This window comes from Danio rerio, chromosome 4, assembly GCF_052040795.2.
Source record: "Danio rerio strain M-AB ecotype USA chromosome 4, GRCz13ab, whole genome shotgun sequence".
NCBI lineage: Eukaryota > Metazoa > Chordata > Actinopteri > Cypriniformes > Danionidae > Danio > Danio rerio.
Genome location: NC_141024.2, coordinates 17,626,331 through 17,653,273, shown reverse-complemented (window position 1 = coordinate 17,653,273; position 26,943 = coordinate 17,626,331). Strand labels below are relative to the sequence as shown.

The 26,943-nt window shown below is 38.0% G+C and overlaps 1 protein-coding gene and 2 long non-coding RNA genes across 34 annotated transcripts in view; 1 reads left to right on the top strand and 2 right to left on the bottom strand.

Moving 5' to 3' along the window:
• The window catches only part of sox5 (SRY-box transcription factor 5), a 234,830-nt gene that overhangs the window by 115,882 nt on the left and 92,005 nt on the right, over positions 1-26,943 (top strand). For all 32 annotated transcript variants that reach the window (XM_087247440.1, XM_087247432.1, XM_087247422.1 and 29 more), the window contains one exon: positions 25,608-25,680. In XM_087247440.1, the coding sequence (XP_087103566.1) occupies positions 25,655-25,680 (26 nt within the window). In that variant the 5' untranslated portion in view covers positions 25,608-25,654. The remainder of the gene's footprint in view (positions 1-25,607; positions 25,681-26,943) is intronic.
• On the bottom strand, positions 3,254-25,643 carry LOC141381617 (uncharacterized). Its single transcript, XR_015483088.1, has 4 exons — positions 25,579-25,643; positions 25,244-25,266; positions 9,577-9,798; positions 3,254-5,547 (listed from the first exon to the last, which is right to left on the bottom strand). It is a non-coding gene; the product is annotated as an uncharacterized LOC141381617 (long non-coding RNA).
• Positions 21,229-23,172, bottom strand: LOC137491396 (uncharacterized). The gene is made up of 4 exons (XR_015483084.1): positions 23,077-23,172; positions 22,340-22,397; positions 22,169-22,224; positions 21,229-22,055 (listed from the first exon to the last, which is right to left on the bottom strand). It is a non-coding gene; the product is annotated as an uncharacterized LOC137491396 (long non-coding RNA).

The window sequence follows — 26,943 nt, the reverse complement described above, 5'->3', positions numbered from 1 at the left end:
TTATATATTACTAAATACAAATATATAATGTAGATTTTGTTATGCTATTTTACTACTACTATTATTTTGTTATTAAAGTTAGGAATATTCTAAGATGTTGTGCAATTATATAACAAATAGAATTAAGTTTAATTATTATTATTATTTTTAAATATTGTTTTTAAAACAATAATGCTTTAATGTTAGCCCCTTGCACTTCCTGTTTACCTTTCAAATTGTTTTTAATAAATGTCCTATTTTTTAAAGTGTGTCACCACATCTTTCTACACTAAATGTTTTGGTTCCGCTGTTCTGACCAGGAAAGTGAGTGATTGCTACACTATAAAAAATAGTGTGGGAAAATAGCCAACAAACGATAATGCTTCCCATTATGGACGTGATCTCATTAGAAGCATAATGAGATCACATGATATGGCCGTCCAGATGTATACATTCATGCAGAGCTCAGACACTTTGACAAGGGGTGCGTCAGCTGTCTGCATTGGTATGCAGAATTGCTGTCCTGGCCCTAATGTATTCATGGACATAATCCCTCTATTGGTCTGAGCGCATGCATATGCATGTTTTGTTTGGACCTTGTGTCCAAGAGGGCAGCTAATATGCTTCAAATGAAGAGCAGCACTCCATCAGAGCAGATTGACATCAGGTGCAGAATAAAGTCATGTGGTGCTTCGGTGTGGGGCTAAAACAGGATAAGTTAAAGTTTATGTCTGACATCTATCTGTAGATGAATCTTCTAGTGCCTTTTCTATAAGCAGATGTGAAATAAATGTGAACTGACCCTCTCTGATTTTTGATCCCAAAACTTCAGCTACCATGTCAAAAGAAGAGCGACACAAAGCCCTTTGGTTGATTGAAGGTTCTGTTCAGGAGTTTTGCTTCTATTGTTGCAGTGTAAGATAGAAATACGAAAGTCTTTACGGAGAGCGACACGTTTGATAGAGTTGTGGGACGTCTGTGAATATAAGCTGAAGGACAACCATTGTCTCTGGACGACCTCAATTTGGTACTGTATAGTCCTTTTCGCCACACTGTCTGCAGCCACAAAGCCACTATTCTCCTCCTCTTGCTCTCAGGAAAGAGGGATTAGTCAAATAACGCAACTGCGTGTCCAGATTTCTAACTATCGGACCACATTACAGAGCAAAGAATGAGTCCTGGTCAATGGGGAGGGAAGATGTTTTGAAAAACTTCTCCTTTTATTTCCTTTTCCACATCTCGGAGTCAGAATAAGTTGAGCTGGATGGATAGAAAATGATGGAAGCTCGTTAGGAATGCAGGGTATTTTGGGACAAGGGGGACAGGGGGGAGGGGTCCAAACGCAGCTGCATTTCCTGTTTATTCTTGGACAAGACTGAGACGCTCCGCAAAGAACAGGAGATGCATTCTTCTCTTTCAATCTTCCTCTCTTTCTACCTCTACATAACCACTTCATCCTCCCATCTGGACTCAAATACACCGTCATCACAAAATTCTTTTGCTTAGCTTTCTCTCTTTCTATTTCTTGGGTTTGACTGAGGTCTTTGTATGTGAAGGGCCAGTTTTCAGTGTAGACGCCCCTTTTCTTTACTAATTCTGAGGGTGCAACCCACTGCAGCTGACAAGAGGGGGCTGTCAAATCCCACTAAAATGTCTCATTTTCAGTCTGGCCATCTTTTGGTTGGTCTTAAAGTTTTGGACCTCTTCCAAACAGTTCATCTTTGCTCAAATAAGACTTTATAAGTTTATATTGCAATGAAATAACTTGTTTGACGTCTACAATAAACCTTTTTGGTTGACATCCATTAGGCCACATTCACCCAGCAGCAGATTATGGTTTTTAGTCCTTTATTTGACTCCACAATGTTCGCACACATTTTTGATGTTTATGGAACAACTGAAAGCCACCTGTACATTCTCCGATCTTTGATCTCAAAGACCTGCTATGTAAACTATCATGTGAGTCAGTGTGAGATGGCCTTCACATCTAGTGTATGTCTGATTTTCATGCATTTTTTTTACAGAGATGAACATGATTTGTGTGTCATCTTAAGTTTTGGATCAAGCTGTCTGCCAGTTTGATTTTTTTAGTCCACAACAAACTCAAATTCTCAAGGTATAAAAGCTTTTATTTGTTTAAGGGTTAGCTCACCACAAAACTAAAACTCTGTTATTAAATATTCACCCTCATGTTGTTCCAATCCCTCAGGACCATCAAGACATCTTCAGTACACAAATTAAAATATTTAGATGAAATTCAAGAGCTTTCTTACCCTTCATAGACAGCAAGAGTCCAGAGACAATTAAAGTCCATAAACATTTTCAATGCATTCCACGTGACTTCAGTGGTTCAACTATAATTATACAAAGCTCTAAAAACAATAAAATTAACATTGTTAGCCAATTTTCCATATCAGATCACAATGTGCATTTATTATGGGCAACACAAAGCTAGCGCTTACGCTAATCTACTTGTATTGCCTGTAGTAGATGCACACCCTGATGACCTGTGGTAGGAGAGAAGATGTAGAGTCATGTTTAAAAAAAAATTGGCTCACAAATGCATTTTTAGGAATTTCTTATGACTACAGTTAAACCACTGAGGTGACATGGAACAATTTGACTATGTTTTTGGGTCCTTTTATGGACTTGTTTTGGGTCTGGAATGTTTTGGGACTGTTGCTGTCTATGGAGGATGAGGGAGCTCTCAGATTTTGTCTAAATTAGCTTAATTTGTGTTCCAAGTTGAATGAAGGTTTCGAGGGATTGAAAGAGGGTGGGTAATTAACAGAGTTTTCCCTTTTTGTGTGAGTCAACCCTTGAATTTCAATTTGACAAATGAAAGACAGGGTTTGAAATTGCGACTGTTTTGGTCGCATATGCGCCCAAAATGGTATCTATGCGACCTCAAAATATATTTGGAAGCATTTGTGCGAGTGCATAAAATTGTTGTCATGCGACCAGTTTTCACTGCAAAATGTTCACCACATGCTCGGATTTAGAAGGCATTCACATATTATGCATCTGTGCACCTAAAAACACCAAACGCAGCGCTCAAAAATGGTTTAAAATAGTTGACATGTCAACTTGCTGCAGTTAACAAAGTCTGCAATGCTTTTCCCGCCTTCAAGCGCTTCTCTTATTGGCCCATTGTGCTAGAACAGAACGTGAATGGATTGGTTAATATCAACTGTCAATCACTCAGTTCCGATGACAGGGAGCTTAGAGTGTAAAGGTCTGGATATGAGAGAATGAAAACAACACTGACAGATTTAGACAGATTTATTTATTTGTTAGTTATGATTAGAGTTGATTTCAAATGCAATAAATCTGTTAATATAAAATGTGTAGTAACGGTGCTCATAATATTTGGTGGGTGCGACTAAATTTTGTCTGGTGCACCTAAATTTTTGAAGTTAGGAACACTGGTGCTATCAAGAAAAAAAGGTTAATTTCAAGCCCTAAAAGACTTGATGCGAATTTGATCAGTTGAGCTTTTGTTTTTTGTAAAATGTTGCAGGTTACAGATACAAAAGATTGCAGACAATTTTATTTGCACAACAATTAGAGAATGTTTAAAAGGGGTGGACATGTTTTGGTTCTTCACAATAAAAACTATTTTTGGGGTCAAAGTCCAATTAAAAAATAGTTTTGAATTAAATTAAATTGAATTCAATGTATGTTTAAATGTTAAGTTTGGCAGCACAGTGGCTCAGTGGTAAGCACTGTCACCTCACAGCAATAAGTTTGCTTGTTTATGTCCCGGCTGGACCAGGACAAAACTCCACAATCAAACATGTGGTATAGGTGAATTTGATCAACTAAATAGAGTATGAGTGTTCACGATTTAGTGTACTCTCAGGTCCAGGTTGTGGCTGAAAGGGCATCTTTCATATGATATTTCAGAGTAATCGGTGATTCATTCTGCTGTGGGGATGCCTGATGGCACCGGGACTAAATCAAAGTACAGTGAGTGATTCTAATTTGCTGTTTAGTTTGTTTGTTTTTTTAAGCTGCAGTGTGAACAGGAAATTTCCAATTATTCCAAAAATGAAATGCACTGTTTGTCAATCCCAAACAGTGGCAGTATGAACCCACATCAAGCACATTTCTCAGTCTGACCTATACATAAAACGGAGTCCCACTTCTGTATTTTAATTTGGTACAATCACAATACTCAAGTGAAGCAGGTTGTGGCTGCTATTGCATCTATATGCTTGTCTATAGAAGTTACTTTTCCTGCTGTTCAATAAACCACTTAGTCAGTGTTACTAAACAGATTTATTTACTTTCATCAGGGCTATAGAAAAGGTCTGCATCTTGCATTTTACCGTAATCACTGTCTTGAGTTTAATACATGGCCTTTCTGCTCCTTTCTCAGTTTCTTTCATTGAGTCATCACTTCAGTCTATCAGGTGCTGTTCTCTCTATTCCGTCAGCGAGCCAGAGGCTCGAATGTGCCCTCATGTGAACCTCATTGTACTCAGATGGGGAGACACAGAGCAGGGACTTGAGCTGACCTGCCTTTTTCTATTGTAAGACATCTGAAATATCCAGAGAACCAAAGCAACAAACGCTGGGTGTCACTCAATGTTGCTCAAACTTTTCCATTAGCAACTTTGTGAAAGTCACACTATTCAAACGCAGGCTTTAGAAATGATGCCCAATGTGCTGAATGACCTTCTGGAGTCACTCATAGAAATCTGTAAACAGACTCATTGTGAAGGAGGTATGAACTTTAAGAGCCCTGGAGTTATATACTACTCAAAAATATATTATTAACTCTCTTAAGAGTCCCTTGATATTGAATAGACTGAAATGAGTTTGTCCTTTTCCCTTCCTTTTGAATCAAATGTATGCTGAGTTCACTTTCCTTCAATCAGGGTAATAATTTCCCTATGTTTTGATACATATAGTCAAATTTCAATAGACCAATACAAACGTCACACAGACGTATCTTTTTTTGCTGTTTTCTTGTTCTGTAATAACACTGTAATTTGATAGAAAACAGACTAAACAGTGTGTCGGAACAGTAAAAAGAGCTCTTCTCGTTGCATAACTTCACCTCTCTGTCATTTTGTCCTCGCCGAGTTTCAGATATAATGAAGACGGAAGATGAAACAACAAGACAATTATTTTTGCATGCAGATTAAAGCACCATCCATCATGCTTAATAGCCTCTTTAAGATCGGCCCACATTCAGACTTGTGCTGTTTATTCCTCAAGGTTAAATTTGCTTTTGTTGCCTCTTATGTCAGAGGAGAATAAAACGCAACCTGACTGAACAGAGCAGCTTGCTTTATACTGCGCAAGGGCCGCTAACTGGCCATTTCGGAGTCCTTCGGTGCACTGGGACGCACTACTCTGGTCTTAATGTATTCATTACCGAGAGGTGACTAGCACCGTGAATCGTGTTGGCAGCTCACAGGTGTTCGTCTCTTTCGTTTCTTCTGCTCGTGTTCTTGTTTTCCGGCTCACTCATATTGCACGCGCACACGCAGGCACAGGCGCACATGCCCGCAGACTCGTACAGCTGGTTCGTTGTTGTCGCAGGTCTGAAAAACAAAGCTTCAGCAGATGGTTGTTTTAGTGCCAGAGCAAAGAGGATCTACAGTTCCGTCACCATGGTCACACACACACACACACACACACACACACACATTTACATACACGCTCACTTCGTCTCTGTCTTGCCTGTCCTTTTCTCAATATATGGCTGTAATATTTATCAAGAATATGATCCTCTTTGAAACTGTTACCTGCTGCTGTAGTTACCCTGCACTGTTTTACTGAGAGCAGTGGCACTTTTCACGCATGCACCTTTACATCGCTATTTAAGTGAGTGCACACCTTGACATCTGTTTATATATACCAATTTTTTTCTTGGACTCATCAGTACTGATACCTTTTTGGGGGGCAGTTCTGCAAGTAATGACTTTTTTCTGCCTAATACAAGGTTGTCAGAGTTTTCCATTTTCAAACCATTTTTAGTTTAATTTATAAAAAAAAAAAAAATCTCCTATTAAAAGTGCTGTTTTTTATACCACCTCCTGAAATTAGCCTCATCTCTAGATCCAATTGTTTTTAAAATAAATAAATAAAATCCATACTCTGAGGCTATAATAAATGTGCGTTACAATTTGGGTCATTACTAAACAATAGTTAATACAAAACAGATCATGATGTTTTAACCTCTGTCAATCACTCTGATCCAGTAAACTGCATTGAATGAGTTCTGTCTGTCTGATATTTTCGAGCGTGACAGTATAGTGCACAGGTGTCAAACTGGTGGGTTACTGGAGGGTGGCTGCCCTGCACAGTTTAGCTTAAACCCTAATTAAACACACCTGATCAAACTAATTGGGTCCTTTAATCTCGTTTGAAACTTACAGGTAGAGCTGCGGTCATACTGCCCTTTTGGCCCTATAGACTTCCATTCGTACGCATGTGAATGCAACACAAGCACAGTTTCGCATGTTGCTATGTTGCAAAATTCAAGCTTGATGAACTCTGAACTACGAAATCGCATCACATGACCAAGAAAAGATCAAAACAAGATGTCTCTGGACCGTAATTTTCAATATGGACCAATCGATCGTTTTTTTTAATGTCGAATTATCTCGTTTAATCTTGCCCCTCCTCCCAGTGCAGTAGGACAGATTTTCATATGCTCACACTTTAGTGTGACTGTGGCATAAGGATGGGGTTGGAAGTAAAAAATATGCAGGAATGCGGCCTCCAGGTGGTGAGCTTGACACCCCTCATATTGTAGATAATAAAACTGGGATCCATAATTGTTGACATAATACTTTGGTTTCTTTTGAAAAATTAGGAATGAGCTTTGTTAATTTGTCACGGCTTATTTGGATCTTCAAATGTAATCAAATGGGTTCATTCCAATACCACCTGCAATTTTTTGCAGCCATTAAAAAACATAAGAACAAAACTCATGCAGCGTGTGTTTTTTTTTTTTTTTTTTTTCAAATAAACGATACATGCATGGTTATTAAAAAAACATATTTTGAAGTCAAATAAATAATGCCAAAAAGAAATTAACTTTACAAATCTGCCTACATAGTTTTTACTAAATGCATGTAGCATCAGCAGTTTTTATTTAAAATTTTTAATTTTTTTTATATGATACAGAATGGGGTGATTTTTAATTATTTCTTTATTTTCTACAAATATTTTACCTTTATTTGTAATATTTCCACAAAATGACATTTTGGAAAACGATTGCAACGCAGTTTGTGTGCAAGTCCAGGACAAAGATCTGCTTAAAAGGTCAGAATACCCCAAAAATTATGCAAATTGTCTGGTTCAAATTTTTTAGCTAGTCAACTGGTGAATCTCTTACTGAAACACTTGTTTCAATTGTTTAAATGATTGTTTGTGAGGGAGTAGAAAAGGATATGTTATCGATTGAACATACATTTCGTACCAGCTAGCCCGTTAGTAAGGCACTCAACGAGTGCAAAGTTCACAACACACTTGTCTCTATCACAAATTGTTTTTGTGCCACAGACTTTTCATTGACTTGTATTGAGCTAATTATATTTTCTTTCCCCTAATCTTTCTTTAAACCCTAAACCGAATGTCTTAGATTTTAATTAGGACATTTCATAAGTTCATTACAGTAATTTGCACTAAGACATAATTTATTATGTTTATTAAGCTGATTTCAGGTTTTACTTTCCATGCGGAGGCATTTGGTCCCAACAATGATGGCAGAACCTGACCCACACAGTGAAACAAAGGCATTATGAGAGATTTATTTTGATTTGTGAAGAATCTGAACCATAATGCATCTGTTTTGCATAGCCTAAGTAGCTTATCTGAGCATGTGATTATGTTTGAATTGTATTACCTAATTACAAGCAGTGTAAATATACTCCACATGCAGGCGTGCTATGGGACAAGTGAAGAGAACTGTGTTTATCATCCATTAAGTGTTTTAAAATGAACGTATTTATGAATCAGTGATCTCTTGTGATGCTCCCCATATGTCCATGTCACTGTGGCGGCTCATCGCCATGGCAGCAGAGGAAGTGGATGCTTCGCTGCGGTCATTTGGCTCAAAAATTTGATCTCCACACCAAGATGACAGTAAAGATGCCACAAATCAAATTACGCTTATTGTCGAGTCAGGTCAGTGAACAGGTCAGCAGTGCGAACACAAACACAAGGTACTCCAGTTCAAGATAACTGGGTGCAGATTACTTATTCAGTGCAAACAATCCTAAATATGTTACATTTATATTTTACTTTGATAAATAATAATAGCAAATTAAATATCAAAAGCAATAGATAAACCTCCCAACACAGATTAATAAATATTTTTGTCTGAAGTGTTTTGGGGACCTTTGACATGCCTTACTTTAAAGAAGCTGGAAATGCCTTGAAGTTATTGTTTTTTAATGTGTTCATGTGTTGGAATTGAATTCAGTCATTGAAGCAAAACCACAAGTTTCATAAAAAACCTTTGTCTATTCCATATGAAAGGTGAGAACTTTTACCACGATATGATGTGAAAATAATTAACATTAAACATTACATTGATTTAGTTTACAGTATGTGAGACTTTTTAAATTAACGACAATTAGGCCCAATCCTAATTGAACCCTTTAGCCCTTCCCCTACCCCTCGTTTAGCACGTGAAAGGGTGTCCCAATTCTCTTTAGCTTGAAGGCGTAGGGCTAAAGGGGAAGCGCTAGATAGACCTTCGAATGAAAATTCGAGGACCACACTCGAAACCAAGGAGTAGAAAAATTGCAGAGAATACACCATCTACAATGGCTGCTCACGAAAGTCAGGAGATGCACAAATTAGTATTTTGTACATGCTTTAAAAAAAAAAAAACACTTAAATAAAAACTGCAAAATTTCGCTATCTAATAATAATAATCCCTTATAATAACTCCTTATAGTAATCCCACAATACTCTGACACTCGGATAGCCTGTCAGAAAACTCTAGTTTCTGTGAATGACCTTTTTACAGTGTCTGCTATAATGTTAATGTTATTTTTGTGTTTTCACACAGATTAATATAGCCACAGAGTAAATGCACAGTACAGTTAGAATCTTATTGCCACAATATATCGTTATGATAAGAAGATATATGCCTTCAGTGATTTCCTGAAATTAAATACCAAGAAAATAATGCAAGTGAAATAACTACAGCAGTCGCCATCAGCAATCTCATATGAAGCACGAAATCGCGATGATATATGCAGACATGTGCGGGTAATGGTGGTGTCCCATTTCTTAGGGGTAAAATTTGAAGCCCTTCCCCATCACACTTTGTTTTAAGGGCCAAGGGGTAGGGGTACAAAAATAAAATTGGAATTAGGCTTAAGTGTCAATGCCATGAATAAAAATGGTGATTTTGACCCCGAGAAGAAAGACCCCTTCCCTAATGTGTCTATCAACATGGCTGAATGAGCGGCAAAGTGGATCAGACTTTATGGAAACTCTGTAAAGTCTAGCCATGTTAGACTACGTGAGGAAACCCCTATGCAGAAAATCAGAAATTCCCTCAGGAACTCGTAAAAAAAAGCTCACTTTTTACTTTAACACATCAGAATAGCCTTTTTTTACCTTTATCGATATCGTGTTTAAAATCCCTCAGAATTTGCCACCCAGAGTGCAAAGTAACCACGCAAAGTGCCGATCACTGGACACGCAGCTATTCACTCCAGCGGTTGGCGCTTGTTGGGGACCGAAGCTGCAGTCTCCGTGGTAACGGTAAGGCACTGAGGAGATCGAAGACTGAAGTTCAGCAGTATTGATCTGGCGCTGTTCCCTCTGTGCGCAGTCACTCTGAAAAATGGAGAATGAGAGACGCAAAGTGAAAATGACTGAATGGTGGAGTCTTCTGTTCATTCCCTGTGGCTCTTTGACACTTACAGACACACAAACATCTACAGGCCAGGAATCTAAGGTGTGAATTGCTCTCTATATAACCTTCTCAGAAACTTAAACCTTCTTTTGAAAATTGTTAAAGAGTGTATTGTAGCAAATCTGTGAAGGAATCACATATGCTTATTTGTTTTAATGTTTTCAAAGTCCTAAAATAGTTTACTTCCAGGTTTAAATGTGATTTTCGTTGTGATCGTGGACCAACTGAAAATAATTGAAATCTGTGTTGAAAGCATCAAGTCTTACAGTGCAGTTTTGATTAACAGGTTAAAGTTCATATCGTTTCTTCGTCTGGCTTTTTGTTTTCCTCAAATCCCCCCACCTCCTTTTGCTTTCTGTCTCTTTTCCTTTGCCATCTTCTATTTGTATCACCACGATGGAGCCCATATATCTGAGAAGAATATGTGGAGCCAATATCCTGAGAAGAAAGCCTCCCACACTTTTATACAAAACGACTGTAATTGCATTGAGTGTCATCCTGAATGAAATGGATGGAAACCTTGACCAGGTGTTGCCCCCTTCAAGAATCCAGGTGCCTGTGAGCATAAGCAAGTTCAGCGCGGTTATTGGGAATACAAACCCAGACAAATTGACTGGATGCTTTTTGTAGAATGGACAAATTAACGTCTTCGTTGGCGCTCATGGCAAACGTGTTGGATAGTGGTTTCTTTTGCAGCGAGAACCAAAGAGCAGGTCATGCACACGGACACTATAATCTTGTTGCAAGGAATGTTTTTGTCGTCTTTTAAAACTTTTTTTTATTGCTTACTACTTTTCACTGACCGCTTGAATCATGACTAGTTGTCTGTTCAAAGCACTGCAGAAGACTGTTAAAGACTTTTATGGGTTGTTAGTTAGTTTTGAGCCACTGTTGGTGGAAGTGGAAGTGTCCGGTCTTTGAAGGCCCGAGACGGACAGTGGCGGCAGTCCTGTCGCCCCCCCCTTCTCTGTTGGGCCATGGAGAGACGCTCTCTTTGGGCCGCAGTTAATTGTGGAGAGTTCAGGAAGACCATCATTAGCACTCAAAGCCACACATGGCCACCAGATGTGTGGCTGGCCATAGAGACTGCCACGTCTCTCTCTCTTTCTCTCTGTCACTTTCTCTTGCTCTTACATGCTTCCCCCCTCATCTTCCAACTTAATAATCTGCCTTTTGTTTTCATGCAGGCTATTGTTCATTAAGATGGCCTCTGCCTTGTAAGAGAAGTCACTGGGTACTGAATAGCATTCTTTGTAACAAAGAGACGGAGAGAGGGGTATAGGATGAAGGGGGGGAATCATGGGGGATTTTGTGTGTCCCTCTGGTATTTTTATGGCTTGTTTGTGCAGACTGAGAATTGGACATTGTAGTTCGCAGGAGAGATCTGGTACCTTTCCTCGTTTGTTGACTATACAGCTATGGAAGATACTTGTAAGGTACATTAAGTACATAATGCTAAAGCATTGTACTCGCATATGTTTAAAACTATTGAAGTTTGGCTTATGGACATACATAATTCCTCAAATAATGCAAAGTGCCTGCCTGGAATGAACCACCAACTTATCCAGCATATGTTTTATGCAGCAGATGCCCTTTCAGCCATAACCCAGCTCTGGGAAACGCCCATACACTCTTGCATTCACACCCACACATACACTATGGCCAATTTAGCTTACTCAATTCACTTATACTGCATGTCTTTGGACTGTGGGGGACACCGGAGCACCTGGAGGAAACCCAAGTCAACACAGGGAGAACATGCAAACTGACCCAATTGGGGCTCGAATTGGGCAACCTCCTTGCTGTGAGGTGACAGCGTTACCCACTGTGCCACCGTGTCACCCTGCAAAAACATGCAGTTTCACTTGATTTATTTTATGCTATGTACTTTAATAACTGCAGTAACTGGGTAATAACTAAGCCCACACGGAATCTGCGCATGCAGAATTCCGCAGATTGTTAGCCCATCATTAATTATGTTTATTTACTTGTGTAAATGTGTGTAAATCTATATTTATTCAGTTTTTTAAATAATTACAGTAATATTATTGACTAATATGAAAATGTTCATCTGATTTATGTACAACGCAGTGTTAAGTAATATTTTCTTTTTTTAGTAGATATATTATATGACAGACTTGCTTTTTTACCAAATAAAGTGGATCTGATTGTATTTGGATTGTAAACATTAAATAAAACTTTAAAAGATATTATTTTGTATTCCCAATATTAAGGTTTTAGTTATGATACTTTCAAAATAATTCAGCAGAAATCCGCAGATTTTTACCAAAATTCTCTGCAGGAATAGCTAAAAACATCCACAGATTCCGTCTGGCCCTAGTGATAACTAATCCTTAACGTATCTCAAAACCTTACCTTAACCTGTGTAGTCACCTTGTTTTACTTAGCCTTTTCTTACTTACCAATAAAGTAGCTATCAAATGCTTTATAATGGATAATTTGATTGGATGTTTTACACATTTTTCTGTGTGCGGACTGTTATTATAGATGTTTGTGTAAGTTATATTAGGACATTTGTACACGCTGATGTAAAAATAAAGAAAACAGTCCATTCTTTGAGGGTTTCTGGTCCAATGTCAGAGTGGCAGCGGTTGCTATGGCGCTGTTTACAAACACTTCTCCCTCCCTTTAGCCTTTCTTCCCCTCAAGCGGAGGGGCTGGTGGGGAGGTGAGTACAATCGATTCACAATCGAACCGACATTACTCTGTTTGGAAGCTAATGCACTTTCGACTGAACTGGAAGAAAGAGGGGGGGTGAAAAAAAAGCACACAACAAAAACCAGTCGGAGAGTGTGTTACGGTGAGGAAAGAAAGGGTTGTATTGAGGCGGAAAACATGTTCTCGGGGAAGAAATCAATTAAAACGAACCTTTAAATTACGCCGCATGGCCGCGCCATGACTGTTAGGGGCTGGGGCACTGCTGTGGTCTGAGCGAGCGCCGAGCCGCGAGGGCCCACAACCGCTGTGAAAAGTGCTGCAATAATGGCAGACTGGTGTGAGATGTCGAGTTGTGGCGGCGCCGCTGCTCTAAACTCTCTTCTGTGTGGGGTTTGCTTGGTTTGCCGCCAAATCCTTGTTACATACGGAAGGCGTTCCAGTTTTGGTTCAATTCAATTGTTTGCATAAGGACTCTTTCACAATGGCCATTGTCACCAAGCACATTAACAGAATTTTATGAAGGTGTCATGCTTGCATACAAAATAGTCTAAAAAAAATTAGCCCCTTCTAGATGATAAAGAAGTTTGTTATGAGATACAAACGGATACTATAGAAGTTCAAAATTGTTTGATTTCTTCAACACCTTGTTTTGCCAATACAGTTGGACTTTCTTTTATCATGTAAACTAAGATGTGGTTTTGATGAATAATCATGCTGTTTCTTCTCATACAGTGCAACAAATTTGGGGATGGCACCATAACTTGCCAATAAAACTACTTCAAAACAAATCTATTGAAGCCATGTAACTTACCAGATGTGTAGTCACATTTAAAGATGTTTAATACATTTTTATTACCCCCAAATAATCCTGCTAAAATAATTTTGATAGTGTTAACACTACTGTTTTAGGACCCAAGACTAATTTTTTAAAGCACCATATTGTCTTGATCTCAACCCCTCAAAGTCAAGGTCTTACTTTTAATTAATTCAGGTCGGAAGTGTCTAAACCAGAATTTTGATCACTTAATGTGATCACATTGTTTTTGGTCATTTATTTAATTCAGCATCAGATTTTATATGAGGACAAAATATTTCGATTTTGCAGCGGGTTCATGTAGCTAGGTTTGACAGTGACTTTTGTCACTTCTGTCTATAGTACTGACAGTAGAGTGGCCTGTATTGCCCACAATATTTTCATCTGAAAGTTTGCAAATGTTACTCCGATTGTTGTAAATTTTAAAGACCTCTTTCTTGATATTGGTCTCAACCTCTCAGAATTATGGTCTCTACACATTCTGGTTTTGGTCTTGACCTGGTCTTGGCTAGAGTCAGGCACATCCATAACAGTTCCTGGAGGTTCACAGTCTTGCAGGGCTTAACTCCAAATTAAACACACCTGAAGAAGCTAATGAAGGTCTTCAATTACACAAGAAACTGACATAAGGGGCTGTTTACACCTGGTCACTTCATATGTTTTTCTTATCAGATAGGTGTCCGATCATGATATGGGCAGGTGTAAATGTCCTCCAAAACTCACATTAGATATAAATCTGATTGCTCAGACCACTTCAGGAGGTGGTTTCCAGACAAAACTGGACAGGTCTAAATGCATCTGGTTGTTAAAACCTTTACACATGTAAAGTTTACTCCTTCGGTAAACAATAAAAAAATTTAAATATGAGATGGGCTGTATGACCGTCAGATATACAAGCGCAAATACATAAGCAACAGAAGGCCACAGTTGAGAGTTTGAGATGTTTGCTTTATTTACATTTTTTTTTGTTTCATTTTATTTTGGACCCTGAAATGGTGAAATGTAATTGTTACAGTAATATAAGACGCAGTACACACCTGTAGCCATCTTTGTGAAGAGAGCGGAATAATAATAGAAAAATATAGTGTTGCATTCATTTACTGTACAAAGGCATGTTGTTTTGTTTTTGGGAAAGTAATTTATTTATTAATTTAAACCCTTTAATGATGTTTTGCAGCCTGCATATAAAATAACTTGAATGCCAAATAATTTACATAGCTTACATTCATGTAAATAATAAAATAAATTGAATAAAATGCCTTAGTCGAGGTAACCTTGTTATATTTGAATATAGCGTGGGATTTGAAGATCAGAATCATATTCATTTAGATGCATTCATGTGGTCAAATGTAAATGATCCGTTTTCAGAAATCAGATGGCTATTTAATCAGATAAAACGCATGAAGTGAACTGGTGTAAACAGTCCTGTAGTGTCACTATTGAGAGATGACAGTCTGTATTGCTTATCATTGGAAAAAATTGTAACAACAAACTTGTAACATGTGGGCTGCACATCAGCCAATCATATAATGGCCTTTGATCTCCTTTCCTGTGTACCACTAAAAGCCAAAATGCTAGCATTAGTTGTTGTGCTATTTTTTGGCTTAAGTTTGGAATCTTAATATCTATATAGGCCTTGCTAGAAACTTCCAGGCAAGTCTGTTGGAGTTGGTTCCATCTAAATTCTGCATGACAGTGTTTGGGCACTCTCAGTTTAGATGGTCTTGAAAACAAAACTAGTTACTCCATCTTTAAAAAGGTTTGGCATTGCATGAGCCAGTCAATGATCAGATAAATTATTTTCTCTCAGGTGATCCATCATTTGGGAGACCAAGATAAGTCCTTTTGTGAAATTGAAGTTGAGTGTTCTACAGTATAGCTGGGGGACTGGAATGGGCCTCCTTGCGGAGCTGCGCCGTAGGCCCTTCCACTCTATCACAAAGACAGTCCTGTATACAGAGTCAGGATGTATTCTCAGTTATGCGTCCGTACCACAGTGTCTTGTTTGTACAAGGCTGGCCTCAATGTTGTGCTGTTCTACAAGGCCATGTGGCTAGACACAGCTGAGTGCCTCTCAAAGGAGCTGCATCAAAGGGCCCTATATTCAGAAACAGACAGGTTGAGCATGTTACCTGCTCAGAACGGCTGTTTAGAAACGGGAGGGCTGTATTAAATGAAACATATTCAGCACTCTCAGGTAATTACATCAGCATGTAAAAGTCTAATTAGTGATCTCCAGTGGGACACATCTTCTGACACTAATTAAATATAGTCAATCCTGTATTCCCCCAACCTCACCACTTACACGCATCCACATACCTCACCCGCACACAGACAGGTGAGTATATGTGTGAGCAGAGCTCGAGAGCATGCCTGATCAAACAAGTAGTCAATATCTTACTGTTTCTCACAATTATGACACATCTTCGTCAGTGGATGAGCTTCCTTGCGGATTTTTGGGAATAAAATATCTAGAGTCTATATTAAGTGGGGTTATTTTATAAACTAATTTCGAGAAGATCACATGCTTATGATCGAACACAGCTGGTTATGCATTAGCCAATTCATGATTCACCAATCATACGATTCCGTGATTACTATAAATACCCCAAGTTCCATATCAAAGCCATCTTCGTGTTGAAGAATCCCCCTTTCCACCCCTACTCCTCCTTCCCCTTTTTTAGATGAGTGGCACGGTGGCCCAGTGGTTAGCGTTGTCGCCTCACAGCAAGAACGTCACTGGTTTTAGTCCTTACTAAACCAGTCAACGTTTCTGTATGGAGTTTACATGTTTTCCCCGTGCTCACGTGGGTTACACCTGGGCCTCCCAGGTTTCCTCTCACTGTCACACAACTTAAGCCAATTGACTAATCCAAATTGGCATCATAGATGTGCTCCCTGTAAGTAGTTATATCTTATGGGCAATCCCTAACTGTTCATTAGCTACTACAGCAGGGGAGTTTTTGAGATCTACCTAGGCTCAAACTCCCCACTCGCCCTGCAACGGGAGGAAACCCTGGGCTTGAGGATCTTATGAGCTCAGAGCCCTCTCCCCAGACAGCATGCCAAAATCATGCAAGCTCAGTGATATGTTATAATTCATAGAATTCGGAAATCAGTATGCAAGAAGAGCCTGAATGTCCTACTACTTCTGGCGAGATTCTAAAGTGCGCATTCCATGCATGCTGTGGTATCCCATGATGCCCAGTGAGAGAATTCATGAATGGGAGTAAAGCAACGCAAGTATAGCAAGTTTAGTACAACTGAGTTCCATTCATACTGCTCACATTCATACTGTATAGAGCCTACTTTTCTAACGGCCAAGTAGTACATTTAAATTCAAACGCAGTACCTACTAAGTAGTAGGTGGTTTCAGATGCAGCCTATATCACCTTGTTTTGGATAACAAATGTTCAGGTATCATAAAGGAATTGTGTTCTCAAAGATTACAATGATCAGTCATGTTTTCTTTTGATGAATTTCAATATCTGTGATCAAGATATCTTTAAATCAATATTAATTTTAGAACTCTGATATTAAAAATATGCCTATATTCTGTATTCAAGTCATTAAAGTGTGTAGATTGGCATTATTATAGATCAGGGGTGGCGAACCTGTTTGGCATGATGAGCCAAAAAAAAACTTTATCACTGCAAAGAGCCACACAACAGATGCGCAAACAACAGTATATCTGTCACAATAACTTATACACCTAATTATATAACGCAATAGTTTTCATGGATTTAAATTAGCCTACCTCATTTTACTTGACTCAGTGGGACACCTGACATTCCTTGGTTTCCACAATCTTTTTCAGGTCTGGCTCGTATTCAGTTGTGGCTACTCGTAGTAACTCTTTCACATGTGTGTCAGTAAGAACAGAGCGATGCTTTGATTTCACTAGTTTCAGTGTCGAAAAAAGTGATTCACAGACATAAGTTGACCCAAACATTGACAACAGTTTGAGTGCAGCCTGTTTGACATTGGGATATCTCTCAACGGGCACAATCTTCCAAAACTGAATATCTCCCATTCAGATTAAAATGTTCTGCGCTCATCTTCGTATTTACGCTTAGCTGTACGCTTTCCTGACTCTACCATGACGATTGATATTAACGAACTGCACGTCACTCGTGTTGCGCCCCAATCAAACGGGGCTTCAGTGTCAACCCTTGACTGAAGGCGTGTCTGAATGGAAGCGTCAGAAAATAAAATTCAGTCAGCAATAGGCCACTGTCTAGCAGGTGTATTTGCATACAGCGATCTGATTGGCTAACGCGTCCGTAAGTGCTTGAAAAGTTGAGCTACTCCCAGCTTCTGCAGCGAGCAACGCTGAAGCCCCGTGTGAATGGGGCATTAGTCAATTGGTTATTATATGTTAAATCGCGCAAGAGGTTGAGCCACACAAAAGCAGAAAGAGACGCAGAAGCCCCGTGTGAATGGGGCGTTAGTCAATTGGTTAATGTATGTTAAATCGCGCGAGAGGTTGAGCCGCACAAGAGCAGTAAAAGAGCCGCAAGTGGCTCGCGAGCCGCGGGTTCGCCACCCCTGTTATAGATTTTATTTCCTTTTGAGTAATTTATAGTAAATAAAAAAGTTTTCAGAAAATTCTGTAGCCTAAAGTTTTATAGTATATGGTATAGTTTAAGTAATTTAAATTCATTTTGACTTTTAAACTTCTTCTTCCAAAGCTTACTATCCTATAAATCACACTGAATTCAAGTTTTCAAGATATAAAATGACAAAAACAACAAATGTACAACATTGCAGAGCTGCCCTGAAACTGTCTTCGCTTATTGATAAATCCTTCTTGCCCTGGTGCGTGAATGCGGGTATTTAGGAAAGAAGGCAGGGGACAGATATGGATCAGATCCAGCTGAATGTGTGTATTGTCTCTCCGTCTGTTTTAAGGTTGGACTGTGGGCCTCCTGTGGCATTTTTTCGTCTTTCAGTCAGTGGCCTTTGACCCTGAAGTCCTTCTCTGATGTCTGCGCTAGTGTGTGCGTCTGGTTTGGAGTGACTTGAGCCCAGTTACAGTACTAATTTACTACCCCACCGTTTGTGTCTCTTCTAATTAAGGCCAAGTCATGGCAGACTAGAACTGGGCCCCATCTTACGTCTGCTCCTTATTATACGTCCAGCCTCGCACACACAAATGGAGAGATTACCCTCAGGTCCGGTTTAATCGCTTTCTTCCTTCAAGTACAGGCTCGGGGGCGGAGCATGCTAATTCCGGCAGGGGGTCGGCAAGGTAGCAAGGGGCTCCAAGGGCGGGACAATGGCAGTGTGCAGGGCATTGATTTGAACCATACCTCTGCACATTCCTCCACAAAACACAATGAAGTGCATTATCCTGCTCGACTAACCCCCCTTCATCCCAGACCCCTTTCCTCTTCTCTTTCCAACAAAGAGTCTTTCACCCGGTAATGTCTAAAGCTTCTCGTCCCACTTGCTAACTGTTCTCACCTTGGACACATAAGTACGTATGTATGTATGTGCATGTATATATATATATAGACTACACTGACTCTTGTATACACTGAAATATCAGCTTCTGCTGACATCAACTCAAAATAATATTTCATCTTCTAAATGGTTATTTTATTTTATATAGTCTAAAACTGCTTAAAATCATTTTCATTAATGCAAATTTAGAAAGTTTCAGGCTTAAGTTAAAAATTTTAATTTATAACACTTTAAAAAGTCTTTAATTATTTTTTACTTTAATGTTAATTAAATCATTTTAAATTGGAGTTCCTCTCATTTTGAACTGACGAGGTGTAGAAAAAGACATTCTGTAAGCATTTCTAAAATTCAATTAGATCAATCAAAATGGGTCAAAATAACCCAGAGCATAATGCATGGGTAAAATAAAATGGAAAACTTTTACAAAAAATACTGCACTGGCAATTTAATTGAAATAATTAGGTAGTAAGAAATATTATGTTTATTCATTTTCCTTCGGCTTGGTCCCTTATTTAACAGGGATCGCCACAGAGGAATGAACCACCAACTTATCCAGCATATATTTTACCCATTAGATGCCCTTTCAGCTGCAATTAAGTACTGGGAAACAGCCGTACATTCTCTCATTCACACACACACTCATACACTACGTCCAATTTAGTTTATCCAATTCACCTATAGCAAATTTCTTTAGACTGTGAGGAAAACCGAAGCACCTGGAAGAAACCCACGCAAACACAAGGAAAACATGCAAACTCCAAACAAAATTGCCAACAGTGCTACTCACTGAGCCATAATATGTAACTCATCTAAATTTACTAAAATAAATACGAAAAAAATTAAAATAAATAATAATAAACATATGAAAATGACAGTAAATAAACTTCATTAATGAAAAGTCCTGAAATATTTCCCCTTATAATATTTTAAACCAGTATAACTAAATAGTTTTCTAACTGCTTTTTGTATAAAAGTAAAACTTGTAATGACCAAAGTCTGTGAGACTCAATTGCACAAAGCAACCCATAAAAAGCCCAATATTAGACCTTCATATCACTGGTGTTGTAAGTCACTGGTGTCAAACAAAAGGATAGTTCACCTAAAAAAATTGCCTTATCATTTATTCTCCTTCATGTGATTATTAGTTTAATTACAAAATGATATATATTTTGAAGAATGACCCGTCAACTTCCATAATAGAGAAAAAAAAACAATTACTATGTAAGTCAGTGGGTCCCAGAAACCAACATTCTTCAAAATATATACTTATGTGTTCAAACTATTTGGAACTCAAATAAGATTTGAACAGGAGAAGGGCACCTAAGTGATCACAGCATTTTCAGTTTTGGCTGAACAATCCCTTTTATGACTTTTTTTTATTATTATTTTTTTTTCAAGTGTCCTGTCCCTTTAAGAAATAACATTTCCTGCGTATTTATTTAGATTTTTTGAGTTTGATTTTTTCTTAAACAGGGGAGGCCCACACAAAATAACAGGGAAATGTATCTTTGTATGTTTCTCAGCAAATACAGATTATCATTTAACTTGTAGGGCTGTATATTTGCATATCAGCAGGAAAGAGACAGGAAAAAAAAAACACTTAAACCATTTTATCGAACTCGTTCGTGGTGTAAACAGTGCAGAGTAAACAGTGTCAGGCTCGAGTGTCGAGTCCAAATCTATTCCAGAACCGCTCGGTTAATTAAAGCCATCCTTCCCCATGTACAAGTGAACAAATCAGCTGTCTTAATTATGATAATCAGCAGCAACATCCTTTCAGATTCCTGCACAAAAAAACGCAGAAATTGAATCGCATGATGCCACTCGTTAACGAGGTCGTCAGTCAAGCAGCGCAGCTAATTACGACAGGAGGGAGATTTCTCTTCAGAGCAACGCAGTGATTTTTCACCAGCGAGTCAAGAAAGATGCTCACATACACACCATGCCGGGGTTTCCCAATGCTACCACACACACAAACACGCATATCTGGACCTGTATACGAAAGTGACTCAACTGCGAACACGGTCGGTTTATATTTGTAGTTCTGTTCCGTTTTAACCGCTCGACTGCGTTTCTGTGCAGCGCGTCCAGGTCATTCCTGACGCTTGAGCTCCCATTTAAAAGAACAAGCCGCAGCAGCCTACACTCAAAAAAATGATATGTTGGCGTTAATTAACTTTTTTTTGTCCACTGGTTCCACGTAACCGAGTTAAGTTACCTTTAAGAAAGAATATTAATTTTAGTGAACTTAAGTTAGTTACATAAAGGTAATGTAATGTTGTTTAGTTCAATCAACGTAACATTTATAATTTAGCTTTAATCAATGTAGTTATTTAAGTTCAATTATTCTAAAATTGATATTGTTATGTTTAACCAAATAAAAAAATAACAGTTTCCGTTTCATTGAGTTTATTTAAGAGCATTTTTACAGTTTTACACATTTTCCAGCAATAAAATGATTATCAAAATCCAAATACTGTCTTTATCTGTATCTTCACTTATTACAATAAGTTAAAATATTAATACTATTAAAATTATAGTAATACAACTATGAAGCAAATTGAAAACAATAAATGATTTAAAAAATATGCTTACAAAAACATCATAAAATACACTTTTCAAAATGATACTTTTCATATATTACAAAAAACATTCAAAAACAATATTCTGCCTTCAAATGATTCATCAAAAATATACTTAGAAAAAGTAAGTCGTCTTTTGTAAACTATACTGTACCTTCCTTACACTGAAAAAGCAGATAACACTTCAGTTGTTCAAAGAAAGATTAACATTTTAAAGCAAAGTAACATGATCAGCACTACACCATAAATTAGACCAACCATCACAGAACATGCAATAGCTACACACATTCATCTCTCTGACACTTGCATCATTTATGCACATTTGCACCAGACACTTTCTTACAACCACTCCCTATATCTAAAAAACAAACACACACACAAACAAAATTGTGCATGAAGTCTGCTTCACACAAGTGTGTGGGCTTGACAAATCACATGTAGAAGCATTCTTAATTCTTAAAATGTTTTGTATAATTAGCACATCTTGGGTGTATCGCCTCTTCTTGTTGATTTGCTGAATGTGTCCTCAATTGTAAGTCACTTTAGACAAAAGAGTTTGCTAAATGTCAATGTAACTACTGTAGATTCATAAGGTGGTGTTGCACATCAAGGTTTGCGCTTCATCATGCCCAGCATCCTAAAAAAGTCAGGTAAAAAATAAAACATTTACCAACAGATCAAAGGTGAAAGGAGGAATTGGTTTAAGAGGAAAATACAAAATGTTTAAAAAAATAAAATAAAATAGCTTACCATGTACTCCCTCACTTAGGGGCTTTGAGGATGCATTTCTTTCCACTGGTGATGTTCTAAATGACATGAAATGACAATTAGTAATTAACTAAGTAATTAGTAGTTAAAATTACTAGTAATTTTTACTGTACATCATTTTAATGTGTGAATAGGCATCTAAAGGCATAGTACCTGGATGATCCACAGTCTCCTCAGCCAGATATGGGACTTTAGAGGTTGAGCTGTAAACCTGTGAGGGAGAAAATAGATGCGAGTGAGCAAAGATTTAAAATAATAAAATATAATAATATAAATAGCAAACTACTAAACTTAAAAATTTAAACATGTTAGATGACCAAACAAATAAGCTTACATTAAATATGTCATCATGCTAGATGTCATACTATTTAAGTGTCACATATGCTTTTTTGCTGATTTTTTTTTTAAGTTAACAGGCTTGAATAATACAATTAGATTATAAATAACAATGTGCCAACACCACATTTTAATAAATTTTATCTAAGTTATTAAAACTGGCATTCAAACTTGACAAACTGCTTGACACTCATTTAAAATAAAGACTATCAAATCAAATAAAAAATCAAATCACTTTTATTGTCACATTATCAGCAGCACGTGTGCTATGATGAGTGAAAAGCTTAGACTATTCTAACATGACTATTCCTTACTACCAACGTTTGTAACTTTATTTTGGGGGAGTTAATATATACCAAGTATAAAATTTCACAGGAATGCAAAACAAACTATACATTTATCTGTTTATAATGTGGAAAAGACACAGGGAACATGGCAATTTCATAGCAATACTATACACAAACACAACAGAGTATTACAAGAGAGTACATTTATGATTCAAATGTTGTCACAGCCTCAGTATAAATACATAAAAAGTAAAAAAAAAATCTCACCTGTGTGTCCACATTGGGGAAAGCTTTGTGCACGTTCTCAATTTGTACTGTAATCTTCATCTTTTGATTCCCATAATATGGCGCCGAGCTGAGAGTGATCGTTGTGGTTTAAATCTTCTTACTTCCTGTGTTGTTTTGAAACTGCGCATGTGCAGATATTACTCCACCTATTGACCAAAATGCAGTACTGCAGAAGCAACACAACTCCCTTTCATTCATGTTAATTAAGCAAGCTGTTTAAATGTGAAAACTTACTTTTTCTAATTCTTTCCAACACAACACTTTTATTTTTAATACACAAACATAAGCAAATTGTTTAATTTAAACATAGTTACATTCTTTGGACCAACTAAAGCCATAATTCATTTTTTTGAGTGTAGTGTACATCTGTATTTGAGAGAGCGCGAGGATATTGTAGATGTGCACTTATGTAAGTGTGTTATCTGTGTGTGTGAGAGTGTGTAGAACAGGGCTGATTGAATTAGAGTAATTAGAGACAGCTCACAGTGTCAGTATTAATCACACTGCAGTCTCATTATGGGCCCTGCACATCATTCCTTTCATCTCGTAATGATCCTCAGTCACCAAGTCACACATATTAACCCACATCCCCCGTTTCTCTTCTTTCTGTTTCTCTCCTTGCCTTTTACACACTTACAGCACATGCATACACATAGGGACTAGGAAAGGTAAACATATTGTTATGCCGCTATTCATTTAGGAAAAAAGAGATTCGTAGTTTCTCTGTATTAAAGCATTGTAATGTAAAGAACAATTATTGTTTTATTCTGTAAACTGCCGACAATATTTCCTCTCAATTTAAAATAAAATGATCATGTTTACGTTCATTTTAAGACCACATAATACCAAAGTTTCAACGAAATCAGAATAAGCAGAATAGCAGAATAAACCGCCAACTTATCCACCATATGTTTTATTCAGTGGACGCACACGAACCCACACGAACACGGGGAAAGCATGCAAACTCCACACAGATATGCCAACTGACCCAGCCAAGGATCGAACCAGCGACCTTCTTGCTCTGAGACGATCGTGGTACCCACTGCACCACCAAAATGACCAGTTATCATTTTCTGCAGTGGGAAAAAATCTAAATGGAGGGAAACCAAAAGTACCAGGAGCAAGTAGAGAAGTGCTGGGAAGGGGGCTGGAAGACACACTGTGAGCCAGTAGAGGTGGGCTGCAGAGGGCTTGCAGAGCGTTCACTCTGTAAAGTCTTCAACCACAAGATGACTATGGATGAAAAAAAAGAGGGCTTTTCCGTGGGTGATGGCTAATGGGACACAAGCTGGGGTCTGATCAACCTCAGCTGGGTTACCTGGGTAAGGGTGTCTGATGTTGAAAGACCCAAAACACCCAGTGACCCCAGAATGCATCACTGATGATGTGTCCCAGTGTGTCAAGATAATCTTGCACACAAACAACAATACTTTTATTTAATATTTGGAAGAAATTACCTTAATGTAATAAAACATATATAAACATTTTATTCAAACCCATACCTGAAGAAATATTTAGCGGGTCTCATAATTTATTTCTATTGCTCATATTTAATTTATTTTTTATTCATTTTATTTTATATTATTTCATATAGCTCTCTGAAACAGACCAGTATTTCATGGTCTATATACACTATATATATCTTTTTTTTGTTCAGCGCATTAGACAATAGCAAGTTTAATTCATCAATCTCTCTGACAGAAGGGTGGTGAAAACAAAACCTTTGTTGAAAGAACTCATATCACATCTAGGCTGAAGTTTGCCCATGGGGATGGAATAGCTTCATTTTGCAGATATTTTCCATGGCCTGATATTACCAAAAAATTTTGGAGCCTCAGGCAGTATGAAGCATCCCCGCAGTGAAGCATGGTGGATACTTTGGGGATCTTTCTCTGGGACAGTACTGGAAAACTCATAAGGATGAATGGGGGAAGTGGATGAAGCTAAGTCCAGATAAACCCTGGAGGAAACTGTGCTGAAATGCAGATGAGTGCTGGGACCTGCAAGATGATTCAGATTCCAACAGGACAGTGACCTGTAACGTGCTGCGGTAGCCAGACTGCAGTGGCTTAAAACCGGAAAGGTTAATGTCTTGGAGTGGCCCAGTCAAATCTCTAACCAACTGAGCACCTGTGAAATTACTTACATGCTGCTGTTCAAGAAATCCATCTGGGGAAAATTACAAAAAAAAAAAAAAAGATACATGATGACAGAGACTCAGACATTAACACCTCACTAGACTGCTGCCAAATGTGATCTAAATCTATCAGACTGACGGACAAATAATTCACTTTCCTTTTTGCTTTTTTACATTTATTCAGTAAAATATGACATGAACCAATAGTGACATTTAACTTTTGTGTTGCACTGAAATGTTTACAAATTGCATTGCATTCGTTGTAACAGTTCTTGAGTGAATTGATTGCACTAAAAATGAAGATGCTGAAAAAACGTAAATGCATTGTGCATATGCACACTGACCAGATTTCTGTCTTTCTTGTGTGTCGCAGACTGTTCTGAGCGATCCAGCCACAAATTCACACTCTCTGCAGGAGGAATGAAGACAGGTGAAGCTGAAGACAGGTAAGAACCACAGCTCTTAATTACTTCTGGGATTTTTACTATATAAACTTGAACCTAGTTATCAGACACATCTCAGAGACACAAATCTACAGTAAACAGTTGCACATTGCCATACGCGGAAGTTGTCACAAGGATTATATCTTGGAACTTTAAGGTACTCCACACAGAAATGGCAACTGATCCATGCGGAACTTGAAACAGTAACTTTCTAGCTGTGAGGCAACAGTGCTAACCACTGAGCCACCGTACCACCCACATATCTTGTCATAATAGGGTATATGCAGAGCTATGTTTCTTCCCATACTGATAAACTTCCGGTGAACGGTTAATGTGACTTCTTTCCATTTTATATGGTTCCTTTTACAGCATCAATGTTATTAATGTAATTAAAATATGATCAGTTAAATAACGACAGTGTGATGAAGCCAATTATGATGTGGGGATGGTTAAGAGCCTATGATAGACAGAGGCCAGTGGACAAATTTTGCCTAAATAACAAAAAATCTTTGGAATATTTAACAACTATGTAGAGTCAGGACCTCGGTTTAATGTCTCATGCGAAAGACAGCACTCACTTAGTAGTATAGAGTCCCCATTAATATGCTGGGGCGTTAGGACCCACACAGACCGCAGGTGTATCGCCTCCTGCTGGTCTCACTAACACCACTTCCGACAGCAACCTAGCTTTCCCATGTGGTCGCCGATCAACGTACTGACAGGGCGCAGCCCTGTACAGGGTTCAACGCTAAGGATTTTTTTGACTGGCCTAATCGGACCAGTGGTTCTGATATTTACTTGCCCTGTCAATATTTTCACTGGCCCCACCAAAAAAATAAATAAACGTTAACGGCTATTTCTTAGCCACAAATAAAAAAAATGTGTCAAAATGTTTGTAAATCTAGAATTTAAATATTTAAAAAATGTTAATTAATGTATAATGAGCAAAATTCAAAGTGTTTTGAAACAAAAGATGGCTGTCCTGTCGAACTAACGGCAAACTGAACAAAACATCACTTCATTTTTTTGTCATGGTGTATCCTTGTAAACGTCTGCTTCCAAGACGTTAGAAACAAATGTTTTCCTTTAGCATCATCATTTAATGTTGCCACCATGTAGCTGTCTCTTTGCTGTACTGGTTGATACGGAAAAAAATAATGTGCTCACAACACCCAATCAGATAAGAGGAACTGAGAAGGTAGCTTTTGAAGGCTTAAAAACACAAACTGTTTCTCAATTCTAAGATGCAATTGACAAATAGTCACA